General features: G+C 48.1%; 2 protein-coding genes across 2 annotated transcripts; one reads left to right on the top strand and one right to left on the bottom strand.

Annotated features, from left to right (window-relative positions):
- Positions 1-425: 425 nt before the first annotated feature.
- On the top strand, positions 426-10,905 carry LOC128722904 (protein spaetzle 3). The gene is made up of 6 exons (XM_053816590.1): positions 426-1,152; positions 6,831-6,964; positions 9,033-9,157; positions 9,861-10,256; positions 10,326-10,451; positions 10,518-10,905. The coding sequence occupies exons 1-6, from the start codon at positions 426-428 to the stop codon at positions 10,672-10,674; spliced, it is 1,665 nt and encodes a 554-aa protein (XP_053672565.1). The 3' UTR covers positions 10,675-10,905.
- A 2,310-nt stretch (positions 10,906-13,215) lies between these two features.
- LOC128724118 (sodium-coupled monocarboxylate transporter 1-like) lies at positions 13,216-15,493 on the bottom strand. The gene is made up of 4 exons (XM_053817883.1): positions 15,078-15,493; positions 14,916-15,006; positions 14,424-14,833; positions 13,216-14,355 (listed from the first exon to the last, which is right to left on the bottom strand). The coding sequence occupies exons 1-4, from the start codon at positions 15,491-15,493 to the stop codon at positions 13,266-13,268; spliced, it is 2,007 nt and encodes a 668-aa protein (XP_053673858.1). The 3' UTR covers positions 13,216-13,265.
- Positions 15,494-18,943: the final 3,450 nt, after the last annotated feature.

Here is an 18,943-nt window from a genome sequence, read left to right as displayed (position 1 = left end):
ATCGACACTCTGCCGATGGCATTAAATGGCATCACGCGTCCAAAGAGTGAAACGTTTGGGACTTTTCTAAATGCATAACGTGATTGGGGAGGAGGCCGATATTTCTCCAAGCGTTTTTGATTCCGTGCAGATGTGACGTGATCGTACAATTGTCCGTTTCTGTGTTCTAGTGTTGCGTTTAGCAAAAATTCCATCAAGCTATTGTGGAACGACGTGCATGAATTGGCGTGTTTGGTGTAAGGTGTTGTGAAATAGGATGGCACGGAAGAGAAGCCAGATGTCCTTAAACACAGACTATGCTTTGATGAAAACGTGCGATCAATGAAACAAAGTGTTACCCCCGTTGGTTATCCGTGTTGTGGTTTTCTTTAGCTATTCGGAAGTTGGTATTAGTGTTGATTTTTTACAACGGCACGGCTTACGCAATGGCGCTAGTGAACTATACCCTGCCATTTGGTAGCATGCAGGCGCCGACATGGGCCACAGCGAGCCCACTCCAGAACCACCATGCGTCGGCTGTGAACAACTTGCTGTACGGTCCCGCTGGACACCAGGAAGAAGATCCGGATTTCAACAAAAATGTACCGTACTCCCCTCCCCAACGCCAGGCGAAACAGTCTCCTCAGCCGGCACTACATCAGCAACAGTTGCATACAATCCGCTATCGACAGACGCCACGTAATAACTATTTGCCTCCCCCGGCGTATATCCCACAAGGAGCAAACAATCCGCAGGCACCGAATCTCCATCAACCGGAAGAAAAGCCTCATCAGCAGCTCGCGGGACGTACGCCTCAGGTGGATGCCGGTGCTAGAGTTAGCAACCCAGACGTACGCCGGCCAATGCAGCCGGCGTACTATGAGTACTCTTTTGGTAGCTATGTCACCCAGCACGGCCAAGCGTTCGCGGAACAGCACGCGAATCCGCAGACGGGAACCCGCTACCAGAGTAAACCCAGCTCGGTGGCACCACCAGCTACTTCGACGAATCCGGCTTCGGTTAGTCCTTCCTGGAGAGCGCCTACCGGCTTCGCCGGCATTGGATCTGCCGATACCCGCACGTCGATCCATCCGGTGCTGGATTATGATGAAGAGGATCAAGATGATTACTACGACGAACCGGTGGATGTGACTCCGGTTGCTGGGATCTCAGGTTAGCAACATAGCGCTAAGACTTATTTTATTTTTACTTATTTGGGAGATGTACTAGAGTTTATCACGTTTGAGACACCACCAGAGTGGCGAATTGTGGTCTTCAAGAAGAAATTGTAACAAAAGTTCGATTTTATTATATGGCTGTACGTACCTTTATCCTTGCTACACAAAATTTGAGGTTAATTCTGATGGTTAACACAACACACGCAGCTGTTCATATACGAAGCGTGTTTGTGTAGTTTCGCGTCTTTTCACAACCTTTTCTTTTTATTGTCACGTTACTGACAGTCTTTCCTGGTCGTAAGCCTTTAAATTCTTTTACTTATTTTAATTTTCGACCGTAAACTTGGGAAAATTTTCTTCAGTAATTGTGGCTTCGTTGAAAACTCGATGGCATATAAATGGAACTGTCAGGTCGTCCTGACGTACTGATAAGATGTCAAAATTGAACGTACTATTTCGCACGTGATGTCATTAGAATAAGCTTCCGGACAAGATAACCAAAAGTTGTCGGTACTTCGATTTAGGAAATATGGACTATAATTGCTGTAACACTCCAAGAAAAACATAATTATAAAGAAGGGTGCAGAAAGCTGGACTTTTGCATCGCACCGTGATTAAATCTTGGCAAGGAAGGCGAACCCGGTGCTTATAAAAATTGAGTTTGTCATTCAAATTATGCAAAAATATTTGACAACCCAGAAATTAAGACCTATCGTGGTTAAACCTCGACAAAGAAGATGAGACTTCGATGCTTCTGGAAGGCAAATGTGCATTTCTTCGAAATTTCGCATCTTTTTAAATGAACGACGAATCATTTGATGAACCTTTGGTTGTAAGTTGCAAAATGAATGCAACAACCAACCAACCTAGCAGATATGCACCAGTTTTCAAGGATTTGTGAAAATGACGTTCTTTAGACTGTCCCTGTGGTACAGGGTAGATAAGTCGTTGCCAGTGCAGTGCAGTGCGCACACAAAATTCAACAACATTGCTTGCATCAGGTTCTACCGAGGGAAGATAGCTGCTTTTTAAAGCCCACAGGGCGTGCGGTCCCGTTCACGTGATGGTACTAGAGCCAAGGCTTCTCAAGGATGCGGCTATAAGACGGTGACCGTCCAGATGTAGACTGTGGGAGTACATTATTCGTCACCGGTGCGGATTGCGGTTGCGATGTTTGTTGACGTTCCCACGTTCACCTCGTTGCAGGTATCGTCCCTTGGTCCTTTGACCGTGCGGCTAATTGATTTATTGACTGCTGGTATGGGCAAACGCTGCCAAGTGCCCTTAAGAGCGTGGCTGAGCGGGTTGCGCGCGCCGTGAACGTCAATCTCGAAGCCTTGGATAGGCTTTTATCGTTTTGGATGCCATTCCGGCCGCGAATGAGCATCTGACGGTGTTTCCATCATGCTTGACTTTTACACGGAAAATGCGCATTTAGTGCAGCACTGTTGCAATACGTGCCGTTTGCGCGGAAAGGAATTGGTTTAACCTTTTGCATCTGCTTAGAAGACGGGGACCGTGGATGGATAGAAATGTTAATTTAAGCTAAATTCGGATAAAACCTTAACAGTTCCCCCGACGCGCGACTATTTAGATTTCGATTCGCCTTCTGCTGCGTTTGGAGACGCGTTTTTCTCAGGCCATATTGTGCGAAGAACAATTTCCATTGTCTAGTATTGCGCCAACGAGTGCAACGGTTCGGATGCCCCCAATTTGTCGGTCCCGGTAATGGATCCAACCTGGACTAGCGTCATCCATCAGCTTACGCGTGAATCGCGGCCATTCTAATCGGGGCTGCTGCCGTGCGTTTTGTTCGAGCCGTATTTTAGACTGCAGCAACTCTCCGGCTGGCGTCTGGGAAGGCCACCTACGGGAAGGCCTCTCCGTAGCGGCAACTGTGGCGCGACCGCGTGTGCGTCAGCGTGCAATAAAATGTGTAAAGCTTCATTAATGGAACAAAAACGCCACATTCACACCAGCGCCGTGATCTTTTTCCTTTCCGACCGCGCAGTGGGAGTTACGTCAGCAGTGGGATTGCGGGTCAAAAGCGTCGGGTACGCGCCACCTTACATCCGCCAACTTCCGGCCGGATGTTGTAGCCGTGATGCCACGTGTGCTCGATCGCTAGTTCCCAGCGGTTTCCATCGTTTCGACGATTCCGCCACCTGTTGATGCAACACCAAAGCTCATCGTTTGAGTCGGAGAGCAATAATTATAAAAAAACCGAACCATTCTCGATTGCCGTAATCGTTGCCCTTGTTTTGGGAATAACACCACCCCCAATAGGCGGTAGAAACAATGTTCTCGGATTGTTTAGGCTGTCGTTCGACTCTAGATTCAGAGCGTAATGAACCAACGACTCGGGCCGTTTAAACGTTACGAAATGCTACCCGGGACTCGGTGATCTGCAGTTCATTTTTACACTGGATGCTGAGTATTGAAAGTCGATGGTCGGGGGTTTACCATACGGATGGGGTGGTTGTTTGATGAGTCGGTAGTAGAAAAAAAACTGATGCTCAAACAAAAATCCCATCTTCTCCAATCGCCGTCAATGGGCAATTTCACGTCAATGCCAGTCAGCCGAGTAAGCCAGCATGTTAGGTAGAGTCGAGCTCTCACGAAATCTCGGTGTATGTGAGTGTACGTGTACATACGGCTGACTGTTTGCTATCTCACTCGCGAGATGCACTACCCTCGGTAGCATTAAACAAAAAAAAAAACGTTCGCCCACAACGTGTAGCAGACACGTGTTTCTGGTCGCATGGGAACGCATCCAGCAAAGGGCTGATAATTGCCTCAGTGTACGCACGACGCACACCGTCTTAATATTTCACGGCCCGTTTGAATTGCAGCTGGTTGTTAGCTAGGAACGGAAAACATCTCGCTTCGGTCGCTTCCGTGGGTCCGTGGGCTGCTGATTACCGTTGCCTTTTGATTAGCAGCCGTGGCGTTTGTTCGGTTGAAAATTGTTGTCATAGCCATCTTTAACCATCAGCTGACGAGGAGGCGAGTGTGCCTTGGCTTGTAAGTGAAGGACGCTTGTCATCAAACGTACGTCGCATGTGTCGTATTACCTCAAACATTGAAAGGTATATTTTACCTACGATACTAGAAGGTATCGTTGTATTTTTTACATGTTTTAAGTGAATATCTAGAACTACACGACTGTCTTAATGTAGTAATATTCATTCGATTGCTCTATTTGTTCCAGTTATAGTTACATTCAAGTATTGTTTTTTTTCGTTCTCATGTCAGACACACGATTTGCATCCAAATTTCTAATCTAAGTAGGCAGGTTAACCTTTCATTCCCATACAATCGTTGCTTCTAGAAGTGGACGGTTGTATCCGTTGTATTTCACTGTAAGGCATATGACTCTAGATAGTCGAGCCTATAAAGAAGTGGTCAACCTTTTGAATATATTAGAAGTGGCTCTTTGGAGAATTCGAATATAGAAGGCTACATCCCATTTTGCAAAGAAGAAGAAGAAGAACCTTTCATTCCACAAATTTGCACTCGAGGCTTTTCTCCAAATGGCACATAACAATAAAAGTTCGTGAACATAATATTGGGATTTATAACAAGCTTGCACTTTCGTTTAAAGTATAAAACACCCAATCGATTCCATCACCAAATAAACCCTTGTACATGATTTGATTTCATAGGTACGGTAATCGATTGTTGTTCGAATTCAATTTCACAACAACACACTTTGGTGTATGTGATTCACCACCACCGTGTTTATTTTCTTCCCGTGTTCACGCATGATAATGCAAGCGAAGCGCCCGGAGCTACCGTTACCGAACCCCAGCAATGTGCAAGGACCGGTAGCGGCAATTGACCAATCTACACAATTAGCAGCCCGGTGCAAGCTGCTGCACTAGATTACTGATCCGGTTATGTCGCGATGTGGCGCGAAAACTCCTGAACACCTATTTGTCAGCCACTTAGCACCTACGTCGGATGGCGCGAACGAATCGGGGGCGCCTCCATGAGGGTGGCATTGATGCAGCAATGCTTGAGACTTATACCTGCTGCTGGTGTAATTTTTTCACATTTCGTGAAGCCGGTTACACTGGATCTGCGCCGGTTTGTTTGGATTATTCACGTGACGATCGTCGAGGAGTGGAGAATTAATAGGAGTAGATATGTTTTCCAGGAAAAGAAAAGTGAAAGGATCCTCTATAGGTTCCCCGTGCAGGTTGCATACTTTATCAAGGACGACGATTAGTTCTGAGACGCCAATAACGGTTACTCACGCGAGTGCAACACGCCCCATTCCTTCGTGACAGCTGAGAAAAGAATGTGCATCGAGTTGAGCAGTTCAGGCGCAGGATGGATCACGCATTCTTGCGCTTGCGTTTCAAGCGAATTTTTCCTGTTCTCGGGCTCGCGTGCGTGTCGTGAGATGAATCACCGTGGCACGCTTTTGCGTAGGTGCGTTGTTGAGCCGTTGTCGAAGGAACGCCTCGGGTCAACGTCGACCTTGACTTTCGCCCAACGGCAATGCAACGGTCATGAAACCCGCCAATGCGACGGAACTCCGTTGTTCGCAAAAGGTCGACGCTTGCTCGATTCGACGCGGCTCTAAACGGCGATCAGACTCTTTACCGGCGATGGATGTTGGTGCAGTAGAAAAAAAAAGGAACCCGATCCTCTGTATGAGTGTGTGTGTTTGTTGAGCTTTTTCTTAAGCGTTACAGACGACGTGGTTTAGGTTAAATTTCGGCAGCACACGCCGCCGGCGCCAGGGATGGCATTTTGCACCATGTTAAGTTTATTGCCGTGCTGGGCTTGGCGTGGTTTGTTGATTCCATTTAGGATGGAGGAAAAGGCCAACGGATGGTGCGCCCGTAAAAAGCATGATCATGTCGATGAGGGTTTGTTTTTTTCGCGGAAGATGACGAAGAGACTAAGAAAGAATAGCCAACCGTTTAATTATGCTTTTGCAAAGAGATCACAGGGGAAACATTTTACACGCTTTGCATTTTGAATTTCCAAACAGATTGTGAATTGACGAGCTCCGTTACAGCGCTTTCGCGTGAGTGCATCGTTTGCATCATCGCGCGTTGGGAAGAAATAAAAAGTGTGTACGTTCCATTCCACCGGCTCGATTGCCGCACTGACAAACGTTTTATTCAATTAACATGACCCACCCTACGACGACGACGACGACGTCTCGGCACGTTGCTGGCCTAATTATCTAACGCGCCCTGGAGTAGATCGCGCTTCTCCCTGGTTGAGGTGTGAGAGCCACATTCATTCCTGGAAGCGCACAATGAATTGCCGCCAATGTTCGCATGCCGTGTGGTGTCGAGATTAGGGCGGATCTCGGCAGCGGTTTCGGCGTTTATGCAACCCGCTAGCTGCAGCTGCCTTGTCGCCTTCGCGCGTGTATGCATCGTGAAACCCCGGATCACCCGGTGATTTAGATCTCAATCGGATTCGCTGAAGCTTATGCATTCTCCGTACATGTTTCGTGGTAATAAAGCAAGTTGATCTCCTACCTCAGGAATGAATGCGTCCCAAGCATTCACACTCGTGATGCGTGACGAGAGACAGTGGTTCATCTGAGACGGTGGTTCATTTTCGCTCGTGCATGGTGTGATTGGGGTTTCGGGGATGTTTTTAGTTGCGTGTGCTAAGCTCTTGTTTCTTTTTTTTTTTTTTCAGATAACCGAAAAAACTCTCGCATGCCAACAGTTACACCCATACAGGGGCCCATCTTTATCAAGAATGGGACAGTTCCAGTCGTGCCATTATTCGCGTATCCTCAAGTCAGCAATGGAACATTCATTCAAATACCGGTAAGTTTAGAAGACAAAATCATGACATGCACAATCCCAATTGGCTAGTGAAATTTCATCTCGAAACCAAAAAAAAACAACACAGAAGCAGCTTCTCATTGCATTCCGGAAGTTCTGTTTCCGGACGAGTCTTTTTTAGTCAAATGCTTTATCCTTGATCACATTTTTTTCCGCAAAGCACACGTGAATTCAATCCATCTATCATACAATGTTTGCCGTTTCGCGATCTCAAAGTTCTGTGAGCCACAAAGTTGCCAGACTTTCAAACACCCCGAACAACGATCGAATTCCATTCGAACCACCGTGTGCCCACGAAACAAACCGGCTGAACAGACGAAAAGAACGATCCGTTCGGGTGTCATTGACGCGATGCGATAGATTAAAAGATGGCTATTTTTTATGCAAATCAACACCGCCGACGACGGGTTGGCTCGAGAGCGATCGCGACACCTCCACGATGGTTGGTGATCGGTTCCCGTCCCCGGCGGACGGAGATCAATCAAATAAAATTTGGTGGGCCTGGTCGCGAGCACGTTCTGGTGACTTTACCGGGAAACCGGATTGGCTCCGTTGGTTGGCTGGTTGGTTGTGGACACCCACGTGATAAAGCTTTCCGGAGACACGGCAGCATCTCAGCAAATGGCCGGCAGAGTGTTTTTTTTTTGCGCGAGGAATGAACGCAGCCGAAGCGATCTGTTTGTTTTCGTGTAATTCTTTAAGCGCATGTTCCGGCTGGGAACCTCTCAAGCCGATGGTATAAGCCGATGGACTCGACGAACCTAAACCTCGAGCCTCGAGCAAAACTTACACCATTATTCCGTTCCACAACGGAACGGTTTGATTGATTCGATCGATGTTCGGTACTCGCACCTCCATCGAGCCATCCATTCCAAAAAAAAAGCGTTCCGGTTCTTGTGAGGCTTTGTGGTAACGCGTCTGGCGACAAGCGTTCTCCACGTCGAGGTTTAGCGCAATAAAATTGGTCACCACAACCGCGCCTTCTAATCCACGACGGATTGCGGCTGACTGATCGCATGTGCGAGTTGTTCTCAGTTTCGATCGGATCACCTCGCAATAGGCGGTGGCATTTTGTGGCCTTCACATTCACTTCCCTACCGGTGAGCTGGACCGTGGCCAAAGCCCGGCCGTAAACGCCCAGCCCAGCAGCCCTCGGAACGAATCACGGTCTGTCGCGGAAAGAAGGTTTCCCTTTCGTTGCCAGGCAGCGTGGTGGCGCGCACGCTTTGGTTATGAAATGATAATTAATTAATTTCCAACGCTAGACACGCCAAGGACAAGGTCGTGATAGTGGCCACCTGGCCACCGTCGCACACGCGGCGAGTGCTCCCGTTTATTGTTGTGGCGCAATTGAACACATTCCCTCGATCGCTGATCACCGATCCGTCGTGATCGTATGTCGTTTTCGAGGCATCGATCGCGATCAACGGTAGTCCCGCCATCGCCGTGCTGTCGCAGGCGTTGAAGCAGGCACCATAAAAGCAGAAATAAATCAACCGGCAACTGGCCGGACAGTGGCAACGGTCCTCGAGTGGTTTCTCGGGAATGGGCTACCGAACATTTCCGGACAATCACCGCATGCTAAAGAGCCACCGTTGATATTGTGCGCCGCCCTTTTCGGTACAGCGTGGTGTGGCTTTTTGCTGCACCATTCATTGCCCATTCGCAGACGGCAGGATTTTCTCTCCGTGGCATGGCAGAACACGGTCGGTGATGGGTTATTTATACTTCCACTCTCGATCGATGTCGTGACCGTAGGCGAAGACGTGAGATGACTTGGCCATGCGCATATGGTTCGCGACAACGCGATGAATCACAGTCACCAAATTGTCAGTTCAGTCAGGTGTTTGTTCAGCTCCACGGTGCGGTTCTTCGCCTGGAGCACGTTGTGTTCATCAAGGATCGGTTTCGCACGTACACCGAAGACACCAAAGAAGTGCAGCCCTACGTGGCAGGTCATTCACTAGCTTGTGGTACTGCCACCAGTGCCGCCCTAAAGATTCATCACAAACTGATCGTGTTTCCGTTGTTGTTCTTCCCTCGCCGGCAGATTTGGTGGACAGCTTTATCCGTCGCGCTCGGGCTCAGCATTCACGGGGATGTCATCAGAGGCGTTCCGTGCATAAAGAAGTACCACCAACTGTTCTGCCCTTCGGCGGGCAATACCTATCCTAGGTGAGTATAGGGCATCGGGCATGGGCATGGGAACTTCATCAATCATGATCATCAGCACTCCGCCATTGAAGGGGACTGTCGCGTGGGTTCTGACAAAATGTCAAAAGGGATGGGTTTTTTGGGATCCACGTGGCAGTAGTTTTTTTTCCCAAATAATGGCTATCCATCTAGGGTGATCTACCGCGAATCAGTTCCACAGACTCTGATGGCGTAAGACCCAATTGGCAATGTGTGCAAGACGATTAGCAAACCAACGCAAGCGTAGATCCACGAATGTGGTCCACGCGGGCTCGGATGCGCTAAAATATGAGAAAGATAAATAAGTGACATTTAGAAATGAGGTCGCCACCGTCACCGAGCTGGGCACGACTACTGCACCGGGCCGCGAGCCACGATGGAGAGTGATTTTCCACTCGATTTGTTGTGCCCTGCGCGTCTGCCGGTGGAGAAGTTCAGCCTGGTTGATTAGAATGGCAAGGCCAGCTGTCACGGGCAAACGGTGAGCACGCACGCCTGCGTCCATCTTAGAAACGTCTCACCGCCGGACGCCATGCTGGTGGGGATGACGTTTGAGTGGGGAAGCTGGAAATAAGAGAGGACCCCGACTGATGGTTATCAGCTGGGTGTCGATTGTCGCGATACCGTCTGACGTGTGTTTGGTTGGTTGTTTTTTTTTTTTATTTCTCCCCTCCCACAACCACAGTGACAAGATTGAGATGTTCATCGACGAGAACAAAGCGCTAATGAAGCGAATGTACGGTGACTTCGAGATGGCTTCGCGGTTTCCCACGTCCCCGGGGCGGAAGCGCAAACGGAGCGCGTCCGGTGGCGGTCCCTATGATGGTGAAGACGACGACGACTTTACGCTGCTACCGGAGCTGATGGATCTGTACGGTGATCCAGGTGGAGACGTGCGCCTCGGAGGAGACTCGTACTTCAGCAAGCTGCGCAAGAAGCGCCAGAATCAGAGCTCAGGGCAAGCTCGAGGTCGAAGTGGGTCTGGTGGGAGTTCCAGCGGAAATACCAACGCACGTCAGACGGCAGCTCCAGCCAACGGAAGCGCTGGTAATGGCGGCAATGGCGAGTCCAACACGGGCAGGTACGTCTTGTTAGTGATCGTGGGTTCAGAATCCGCCTGCTAACACGTTTCTCTGGGTTCTCCATGCAGGGTCGATGCCTGCGAGTCAAAGATCGAGATAGTGACACCGTATTGGGCGACGAACTCCGCCGGGAAGGTGCGTGCCGTCGTCAACACGCAGCACTTCGAGCAAGCGATCCATCAGGAAGTGTGTTCGTGAGTATGACGTCTTGCGGACGGTTTTGATCCTGAATTCTGATCGTATCCGTTTCACATCCACAGCAAAACGCAAACGAACCGTTGCTCCGGTGATTGTGGATGCGAGCAGAAGTACAAATGGCACCGTTTGCTCGCGTACGATCCGGACAACGACTGCAAGGGCATCTTCATGGATTGGTTCCTGTTCCCGTCGTGTTGCGTATGCCGGTGTAATCCCTAGTGCCGGTTCCGGTTGGATCGACAGTTCAAGCTCTCCCAGCAAACCCATCGCGCGGCTGAAACGTGCGACTTTGAAGAGATTTTCTACCACGATGCTAATAGTACTTATGGTTAAGAGATTGCGACCCGGCGAAATATGTTCCCTCCCGAATTGCAGCAGTACGTGTACATTGTGGCACATTTTTAGCTTTCTACCCGTTTTGTTTCTTCCCCATTAAGCTTCGTTTTTATCTTACCATCTATCCGTGTTATGTCACTCTTTAGTGTAACAATAAACGTGGAAAACGCTTAAAACCACTGATGTTCGATTGATGAGTAGTTTCGAAACCGAAAACGCCTGAAGGTATGCAATGTATAGCGTATGTGTTTTGCCTGAAGCAAAGATCGCAAGCAATCGAAACCGGTGCAAGATGTAATGAAATGCATGTAACCATTTTGTGTGAAACAGTTCGCATCGAACATAAATGAAATCGATTTTTACCAAGAAATAGCAAAACACACACGTTCCAACGGTGTTTCTAGCGATGCTCCTACAAAAGTGAGCCATGTTTTAGTTCCGCATTTGTGCATTTCCATTGACTACACGAAACCGTTTCCCCGGGCTAGTCCATTAGCATAGAAACATCATTTGTCAACTGGAAGTAAGACGGATAGGACACCCTCCTCGAAAGTGCGATGGAATTTCGCAGTAAAAATGAAACGTCTACCGGCCGAAATTACACGAACATTCCCTGGATGGCTCTTTGACTTTTGGGGGGGTTTTCCCATTGCATTGCATAAACAATATTATTTTGCCCATTGCTTCCCCAAACTGGTCGAGTTGCGTGTCTGAATGTTTGCTGCTCGGTACGTTTTGCTTTTTCCAGCATTTCTTTCGCAAATTTGTGTTCTCCTGAGGCGTTTTGGGGAGGATTTTTTAAAAGTCCTCTTTCGCTTCCGGGTTTCCTTCGTGTCGTTGTGCTAGCGAGGGAGCAAAAACCCATCGATCCTCGTCAAAACGGGAGTAACGAAAAAAAAAATCCAAATTATTCTGCTGCGACCCGTGAAAGAAGAACGGAAGGATATCTCGAACGAAAATGAATGATGTTTGACGATGAGCGTGCTTGAATTCGGAACAAGTCGCATGTTTCGGGTGCGTCGAAAATCGTTACTGCAACCGTAAAGTACTGCCTAGCGCCTCGGGAATTATGCTGCGTTGAGACGTTCGGAACCAGATGTGGTTGTTCTTAGAGAATGTTGTACCAAAAGAAAAATTCCCCGAGCGGCCGCAGCTGGGTGGAGGCCATTTTTTTAAACTTCAAGTTCATCATCGATTTTGTCTCGAAAAAGGAGTACGCCTCGTTTCACTTTTCTTCGATCCAAGACGGCATTGCTTGGATGTGTTGTTGCTATAGGCACGTGAAAGGGAACCTCGAGAAGTTGACGTTGTTGATTATAACCCCAAAAATGCTAAAAATAAATTTTTGTCGAGTTTTTGTTTCGTTGTCGAATGATGATTGTAATGGGAGTTTAGTTTGACTATTTTAGCCATCCGTATGTAAAGGAATATTAAATTCACAGTACGCTTAGTACAGTAGCGCACATACTTTTCGACAGAATTCCATAAAAAGCTGTCCTTCTCCGGAACGGCGAACGGGTTGAAAGTTTTCTTACGCTTTGCAGCACCCTCGGGTGGGTTCGAAATTCCACGGCACGAATTTTATTGCCACTGTTTCGCTGGCACGCTGTTTTCCCTTTCTTTCGCAATCCCCACCACCACCAGCCAGCCTGTGACAACAGGGAAGAGGGAGTGGAATACGATAACAAAAAAAAAAAACATGCGGAAGGACGAAATATGCCAAAATGACTTATGTGCTGTGAATGTACAATTTCACGAACGTGAGCAACGTCAACGGCACGGAAGCGTTTTCCGTGAGTTTGGGTAGCGTGAAGGCAGCAGCCACGTCGGGGGAGAAAAAGGATACGAAATCCTGAAAACTGACGACGAATAACAAGACAAGATGCTCGTTGGGAATAATAAGCAGCTCTCGGAGCCCGCGTCCGTGGCACGTAAATGAACACAAATGGATAGCCAAGGAGGCGCGTAGGGTGGCGGACTGGCAGCTGTAATATGGTTGGAAACGAAAATATGATGGCGAAGAATGTATGCTAGCAAATTGTAAGCCTTATAGAAAACACACGCTCAAAAAAAATGGCCCTAGCAGTGATAGCGCGAGAGAAATTGCGAGCAAAAGAAGGTGGGATAGCGGGGAACTCAAAATGGCTGAGAATATGTTTATGAACGGGAAAAGTTTAGGCTCGTCGGTGACCTGTAGCATTTTTTTTTGTTTTTGAAACTTTTCCCAACTGTATGAAAATGTAAGCCGGCTTTGGGGCCAGGTTTTTCGCAACGTGTAATTAATTATGCAGATTTTTCACCAGGAAAAGGAAAATGCGAAAGTCCACTGTGAGATGCTTGGGATTTTTTTCAGCGAAATTTTTTTATCCGCTCAATTATCGGGATCAGGATTGGAAATGAAGCGAAACGTTCCCTTGGTTAATCGTTTTCAAAGTCTATTTAAAACACCTTAACCGACGCGACGCGACTATTCGTTACTTCTTCTCTACGTTTATTTGTGGTGCCGTTGGGTAGACCGGTTTCTGGAACTCCATCAGAGCCATGTCGATTTGGTCGTACTTGATGTTGTGCTTCATCCGGGCCATCTCCTTTTCCAGTTTCTCAGGCTCACGCAGGAACGGAGCCAGCAATCGTTCGTCACTGATTTCACCTGCTCCCGTCAGCTCGCTTACGAGGAAGCACACGATGAAGAAGCTCAACAGCCCTAACAGCGAGTAGTGCATGAAGCTCAGCTTAAAGATCAACGGAATGGTGTCAGTTTCAGACACGCCCGGGTTGGCCGCACTCTGGAAAATCTGCACGGTTACGTTGGCCAGAGTGACCGCATCACACCCATCCGTTCGAAGTGGCAACATCGGTGGTTTGGGATTGAGCTGAGCACCGATCATGATGATGCCTGTGAGCACCATCGACACGACGGATCCACTGATGATGCCTTTGGTGTTGACGCGCCGTGACACCATACCAGCGGAGAACATGCCCAACATCGTACCGGAAGTAACACCCGACAGTGAGATGGCAATGTGCATGACCTGACCCATGCGTTCAGCGACAAACACCAACCCAAGCACGAGGAAGCCGAGAGCTACGACCAGCATCTTCATGATGTTGCTGGCGCGTTTTTCACTCGCATTTGGCAACCGGTGGTGGATGAAGTCCTCGTAGATCGTACCGGCCAGCGTGTTCAACACGGAGGACATCGTCGAAAGAGCCGCTGAGAAGATACCCGATACGAACAGACCTGGGAGGCCTGGGATGCGACTCCCCACGTCCATGATGTAGTATGGCAGGATCTGATCGACTTTGGAGATGCGCTGCGTCGAGAGTGGATCGCACGATTCGTACTTGGCGTAGATCAGCAGTCCGATGAAGCATGAGCAGCTCTTGACGAAGATCAACCCACCGGTAAAGATGATGAGCGAGTTTTTGGCCACCCTGAGGTCGGGCACGGCCAGGAATCGTTGGACGCAGCCCTGGTTCACTGCGAGGTTCGACACCCAGAGTGTCGTCAGGCCGAGACAAACCGTCCAGAAGGACGTTCGGACGAACGGGTTAGGGTCCATGCTGAAGAAGGATGATCAGGTCAGGTTAAACATACCTATGGCAGTAACTGGTTGCCTGCGGAAACTTACTTGAAGAAGACAAGACGCTTGCCACGTTCAGCAGCTTCCCAAACCTCAACGAAACCACCGACCGAGCTGATGCCAAGGACGATCACAGCCAGACACGCACCGATCATGAGCACAAACTGCAGTGTGTCCGTCCAAACGACGGCTCGCAGTCCACCCACGGTGGTGTAGAAGATGCAGATCACACAGATGATTGGTGTGATCACGTGTAGGTTGATTCCTGTCACCTGGCTGAACGCGAGCGCCGGTACGTAGATCACGATCGGTATGTAGATGATGCATTGGATCGCGTACACGAGGCTCGCGGCAGATCGAACGAACTTGTCGAAACGCAGCTCGAGGTAAGTGAATGCGGATGTTACCTGTAGATCGTAGAACACCGGTAGGTAGATCTTCTTCATCAAGTACGCCACCTACGCGGAGAAGAGCAAAATAGGACACAATCAAATGTCACTGGAGATCTGATCGTCAGTAGATCGCGATCGTGGTGCATACAGTGAAGGCAGGAATGATGAACATCCAGTACTGCGTGCCGTGGCTGTACATCTCTGACGGTACGCCAAGCATGGTAATTCCCGAGATGTGGCTGCAAACGTATGGCGTAGAAGCAGATTATGATAGTACCAATAAGATGGCGAGGATCTTGAGCGCACCTACCTTGCGATGAGAGATGCCGAAACTGGGAATTTACTCATCGTTTTACCACCCAACAGGTACTCTTTCTTGTTGTTCTGCTTGATCTTCGATAGGAACCCGAAGTACACACCGATAAACGTGGAAAGCAGCAACAGCAGCGCAAAGATCGTGTAATCGAACCACGAAAAGAGCAGAATCTCTGGAGCTGACGGCATGGTGCTGCTAGCGATAGATTCCGTTGTTGTGGGTTCGAAAGGAGTCGTACTCGTTGCCGCTGAGGTTGTATCGGCCACGGAGTGGACACTGTGTGTTGTTAGAATTTCGGTGGCTGTAGTTACCACCCTGAAGATCGTCGATGGTAACGTCGTTTCCGTGTAGCTAGGATTCGTAGCCTGCCCTCCGCTGGCATCTTCCAACAGAATGGTGTCCTCATCCATTGTGTATCAGCGGGTTGTGCTGTGGCAAAAAAAAACATCAAAAGGAAAACTCATTCAAAGGACATTCTCATCGTCACCACCAGTGTGTTATCAATCACGAAAGCAACCACCTCATCGGCGGTTATCTAAAGTCCGCCCAGCGTTGTTTGTCAAAAGTATGACGCCACGGCACATGTGCTGGAAGAATGTTTGTATGTGAGATGATAAAGTCTACCAGCGCAGGAGCACACAAGGCTTAAGCTCACGCGTGCCCATCGCGAAAGGAATAACACCGCATGTGCAACGTCACGCTGGCCATATATCATCCAGGGATCAGAGAAGACCTCGGGCTCCGGTTGAAGCTCGTGATCGCGTCGGGTTATTTTTAGCACCGGACGGACATGGTGTTGCCGGACGTGTGCGCAAACGCTGTCGGAATTAGCGCAGTTGAAATGGGACCGACTTTTGGCACCGATTCCCTCGCAAGTGCATCAATTGGACTCAATTGTGCGCTCGTGCCTGCTGGGGCAATGGGCACGCAATTCGCCACACTTCGCATGATTCAGCGATTACATGGCGTTTGGGTATGAGAAGATCCTCATCCCAGGCCTTTCGGTGGAGCTGTTAAATGCACTCAAATAGGATCGAAAATGATCTAATAACTATGCTCAATAACCACAAAATGTTTCAACCACCTTTATCACTTCCTATCGCGGGTGTAGATCACTTTCGTACACTTGCGCTCACATGTGAGCTTCCGGAATGTACTGATCGTTCCTTGTGCTGCGCTGTCTGACGGAGATCCGGACGGGAACTGGCCAGGTTTCACACGATCCGAAAGAGTTGTTCAGGCTCCGAGGCTGGACGTATAAATTGCACTCACATCTTCTGACAGGAACGCAAACCCGGAACGGTACGCAAACAACGATAAGCCAACAGTTGAGCAGATAACTAGCCACGGCAGAGGCGTATTTCGGATACTTTGCTGTTAATCTACTCCCGAGTCACCTCGAGGGCTCCAAGGGCTGGTTGAGCAATTCAAGTTTACTGGCACACGCACCAAAGGGGTTTGTGTGACGATCCGAAGAAGGTTCTATCACCCGTGCATGCCCTCAAACGACTGGTCCGATTCGTGTGTCGGACGAGGTGTGATAGCAGCGCATAGATGGGGTCCATTTCCTTCTCGTGGTGGATAATAAGACAGTGAGCCGCGTTCTTGGAGAACGAGATGCGCCTGCACATCTGGGAAGCGACTACGACCTGCAATACAACACGTCAATCTCGACGCACTGATTCAAACCGACTTTAGTGTGGACCACTAAACGAAGCTGATTGTTGGAGGAGCGTTCAGCGATTACGCGTGCTGGTCGTGCGAATATTTAGTGTGTCGAATGTATGCGCTGGTAATGATATAGACTAGCCGATAAATTTGAATTTTGAAGGAAATGTTTCCTTATCGAGCTTTGGTGTGCCTTATTTTTGACATTATCATGATTGCTCCTAACAGCGTAGTTATGAACTACGCGGGTTAAAAAATAGGAAAGCAAAACTTTACTCATTTAAAAGTGTTTAACGTGTTAGTTTCTATTGGCTATCTATTGACCGTTGGAAAAACGATTGAGAAAGAAGTAAACATTCATCAATCAAGCAAAGATCAATTGATATCGTTGAAAAAAGCTGTAATGGAGCACGTTCGTAGAATGACGGTTAATATATAATATTAATAATATTTTAATTACAAAGAGTAAAACAAGGGAAGAGCCAGTTTAAAGTTGGTTCACTAAAGGCTTGGAACTTTAGAAATGAAACTCTTTGGTAATTTCTCTTTTGGAATTCACGGTTTATCTGAGAGTCAGACTCCCAAAATAGGTAAAAACAAACGTTTTTAAGGTCCACATGGATCACATTTTATACGTGTCTGTTCGGCAGAGTCTACCTGATGCGAAGAGTGCAATAGTAATTGAAACCAAACCAAAACGATTGGTTGATGAGGAAGGATATTGCACGGATTGCGAAAACGATCCTTGAAATTTGATGGTATTATCCTGCCCCAAATCGCTTGTGAAACCGGTGCGTCGTGCTCTACGTGACTTCCTCGATTTTACACGTTCACATAACGGTTCAATTTCGTCACCTGCACGGCATCTGTCCTTGCTTCAACCCGACTTGCGTTAATTTGGCGGCATTGGCGTCATTTGCATTTTGAAGTGCACTCTCGCATTCGGCGACCGACCGAGCCCACGGTGCGGGTGGTGGTTTAATTGAAAATCAACGCTTTCGTCGGCTGGTCGAAGCGAATCAATATTTAACGCTTAATTTTTACCCTTTTCGTTCATTATGGCTATTCCTCGCGTCATCGTCACGTACACGCTGGGGGGAAAGCCAATAAGAGTGCGTTTTAATCGTAGCAACCCATGGGAGTAATTAGATAGTGCATTTGAGTGTAGTGGTTGCTGTGGCAAATCAAAATATCACACGAAAATCAACAACACAGTTCAAAGTAACGGGTTTGGGAGGTGAGTTTTTTTTGTATGTTTTTCTTTTCGGGTACTTTCGATACAGTGAAAAACCGTTTTCTACCATGGGGGTGGAAAAAGCGTTCGGTAAACATTTATGAATTGCATGCATATATTGATATTCGTGCCGGCCATGATCAAACGCGTCTCCGCGTCAAACAGCGTTGCGACTGCATGGCCTGCTGTGCGTTATTTATTCATTAATTATTGCTAATTAAATATGGGTTCCTTGTCACCCCGCGTTTCGCCAACCAACCAATGCCATTTCATCTCGATCGATTCAGTTGCAGTTGACAGCATTACGCCCCCGTTTCGGGGTTGAAAGCTGGGTGGGGTCTGATTCACCCACCGGGGTAGTTCCAACCACACACTCCCACGTGGAGAAGGGTAGCACGTTTTCACATTTTCATCTCCAAAAATATTATCCCCAGTGGAAAAGCTGTGAAATCTCTTAAGAGTTCACGAAACGAGGGCGTGCTCCAGCGAGGCTTACAGTTTATGAAAAATGAGTTCATCTCGCTGTCTCGGCTGTGTGTGTATGAGTGTGCTCTAGCTCATAACTTATTAAAATTCATAGTTACTAACGAGAAAATGGCGTTTTCCGCAGAAACCGGTAGAACTTCCAAGGAACGTGTTCCCTGAGCAAACCCAACCCGTTTGTGTGGGTGTTTTTTTATACTTTCACCGTACCGTTACTGCACTTAGAAGTGCTTCAGATGCGAAATTAACGAGCTGACGGTGAAGGTGAGAACATAACAGCATCGTCCCGCATGCATTCGATGTTGTTTTGAGGGCTTTGGCCTGATTGATGAATAATCAAATGGCACACACTCGGAAGTTCGCATAAACGAGCTGATAACGCCACTAAACGCGTAAGCGCTTCAGTGACAAGCGCCGTGGCATTTGTGCCGCGCAAATCCACGAAGAGCTTTTCATTTTTGATGTCTCCATAAAT

The sequence above is a fragment of the Anopheles nili genome, chromosome 3, assembly GCF_943737925.1.
Source record: "Anopheles nili chromosome 3, idAnoNiliSN_F5_01, whole genome shotgun sequence".
NCBI lineage: Eukaryota > Metazoa > Arthropoda > Insecta > Diptera > Culicidae > Anopheles > Anopheles nili.
Note: the sequence above shows the minus strand (reverse complement) of the source record. Positions and strands in the feature narration are given on the sequence as shown.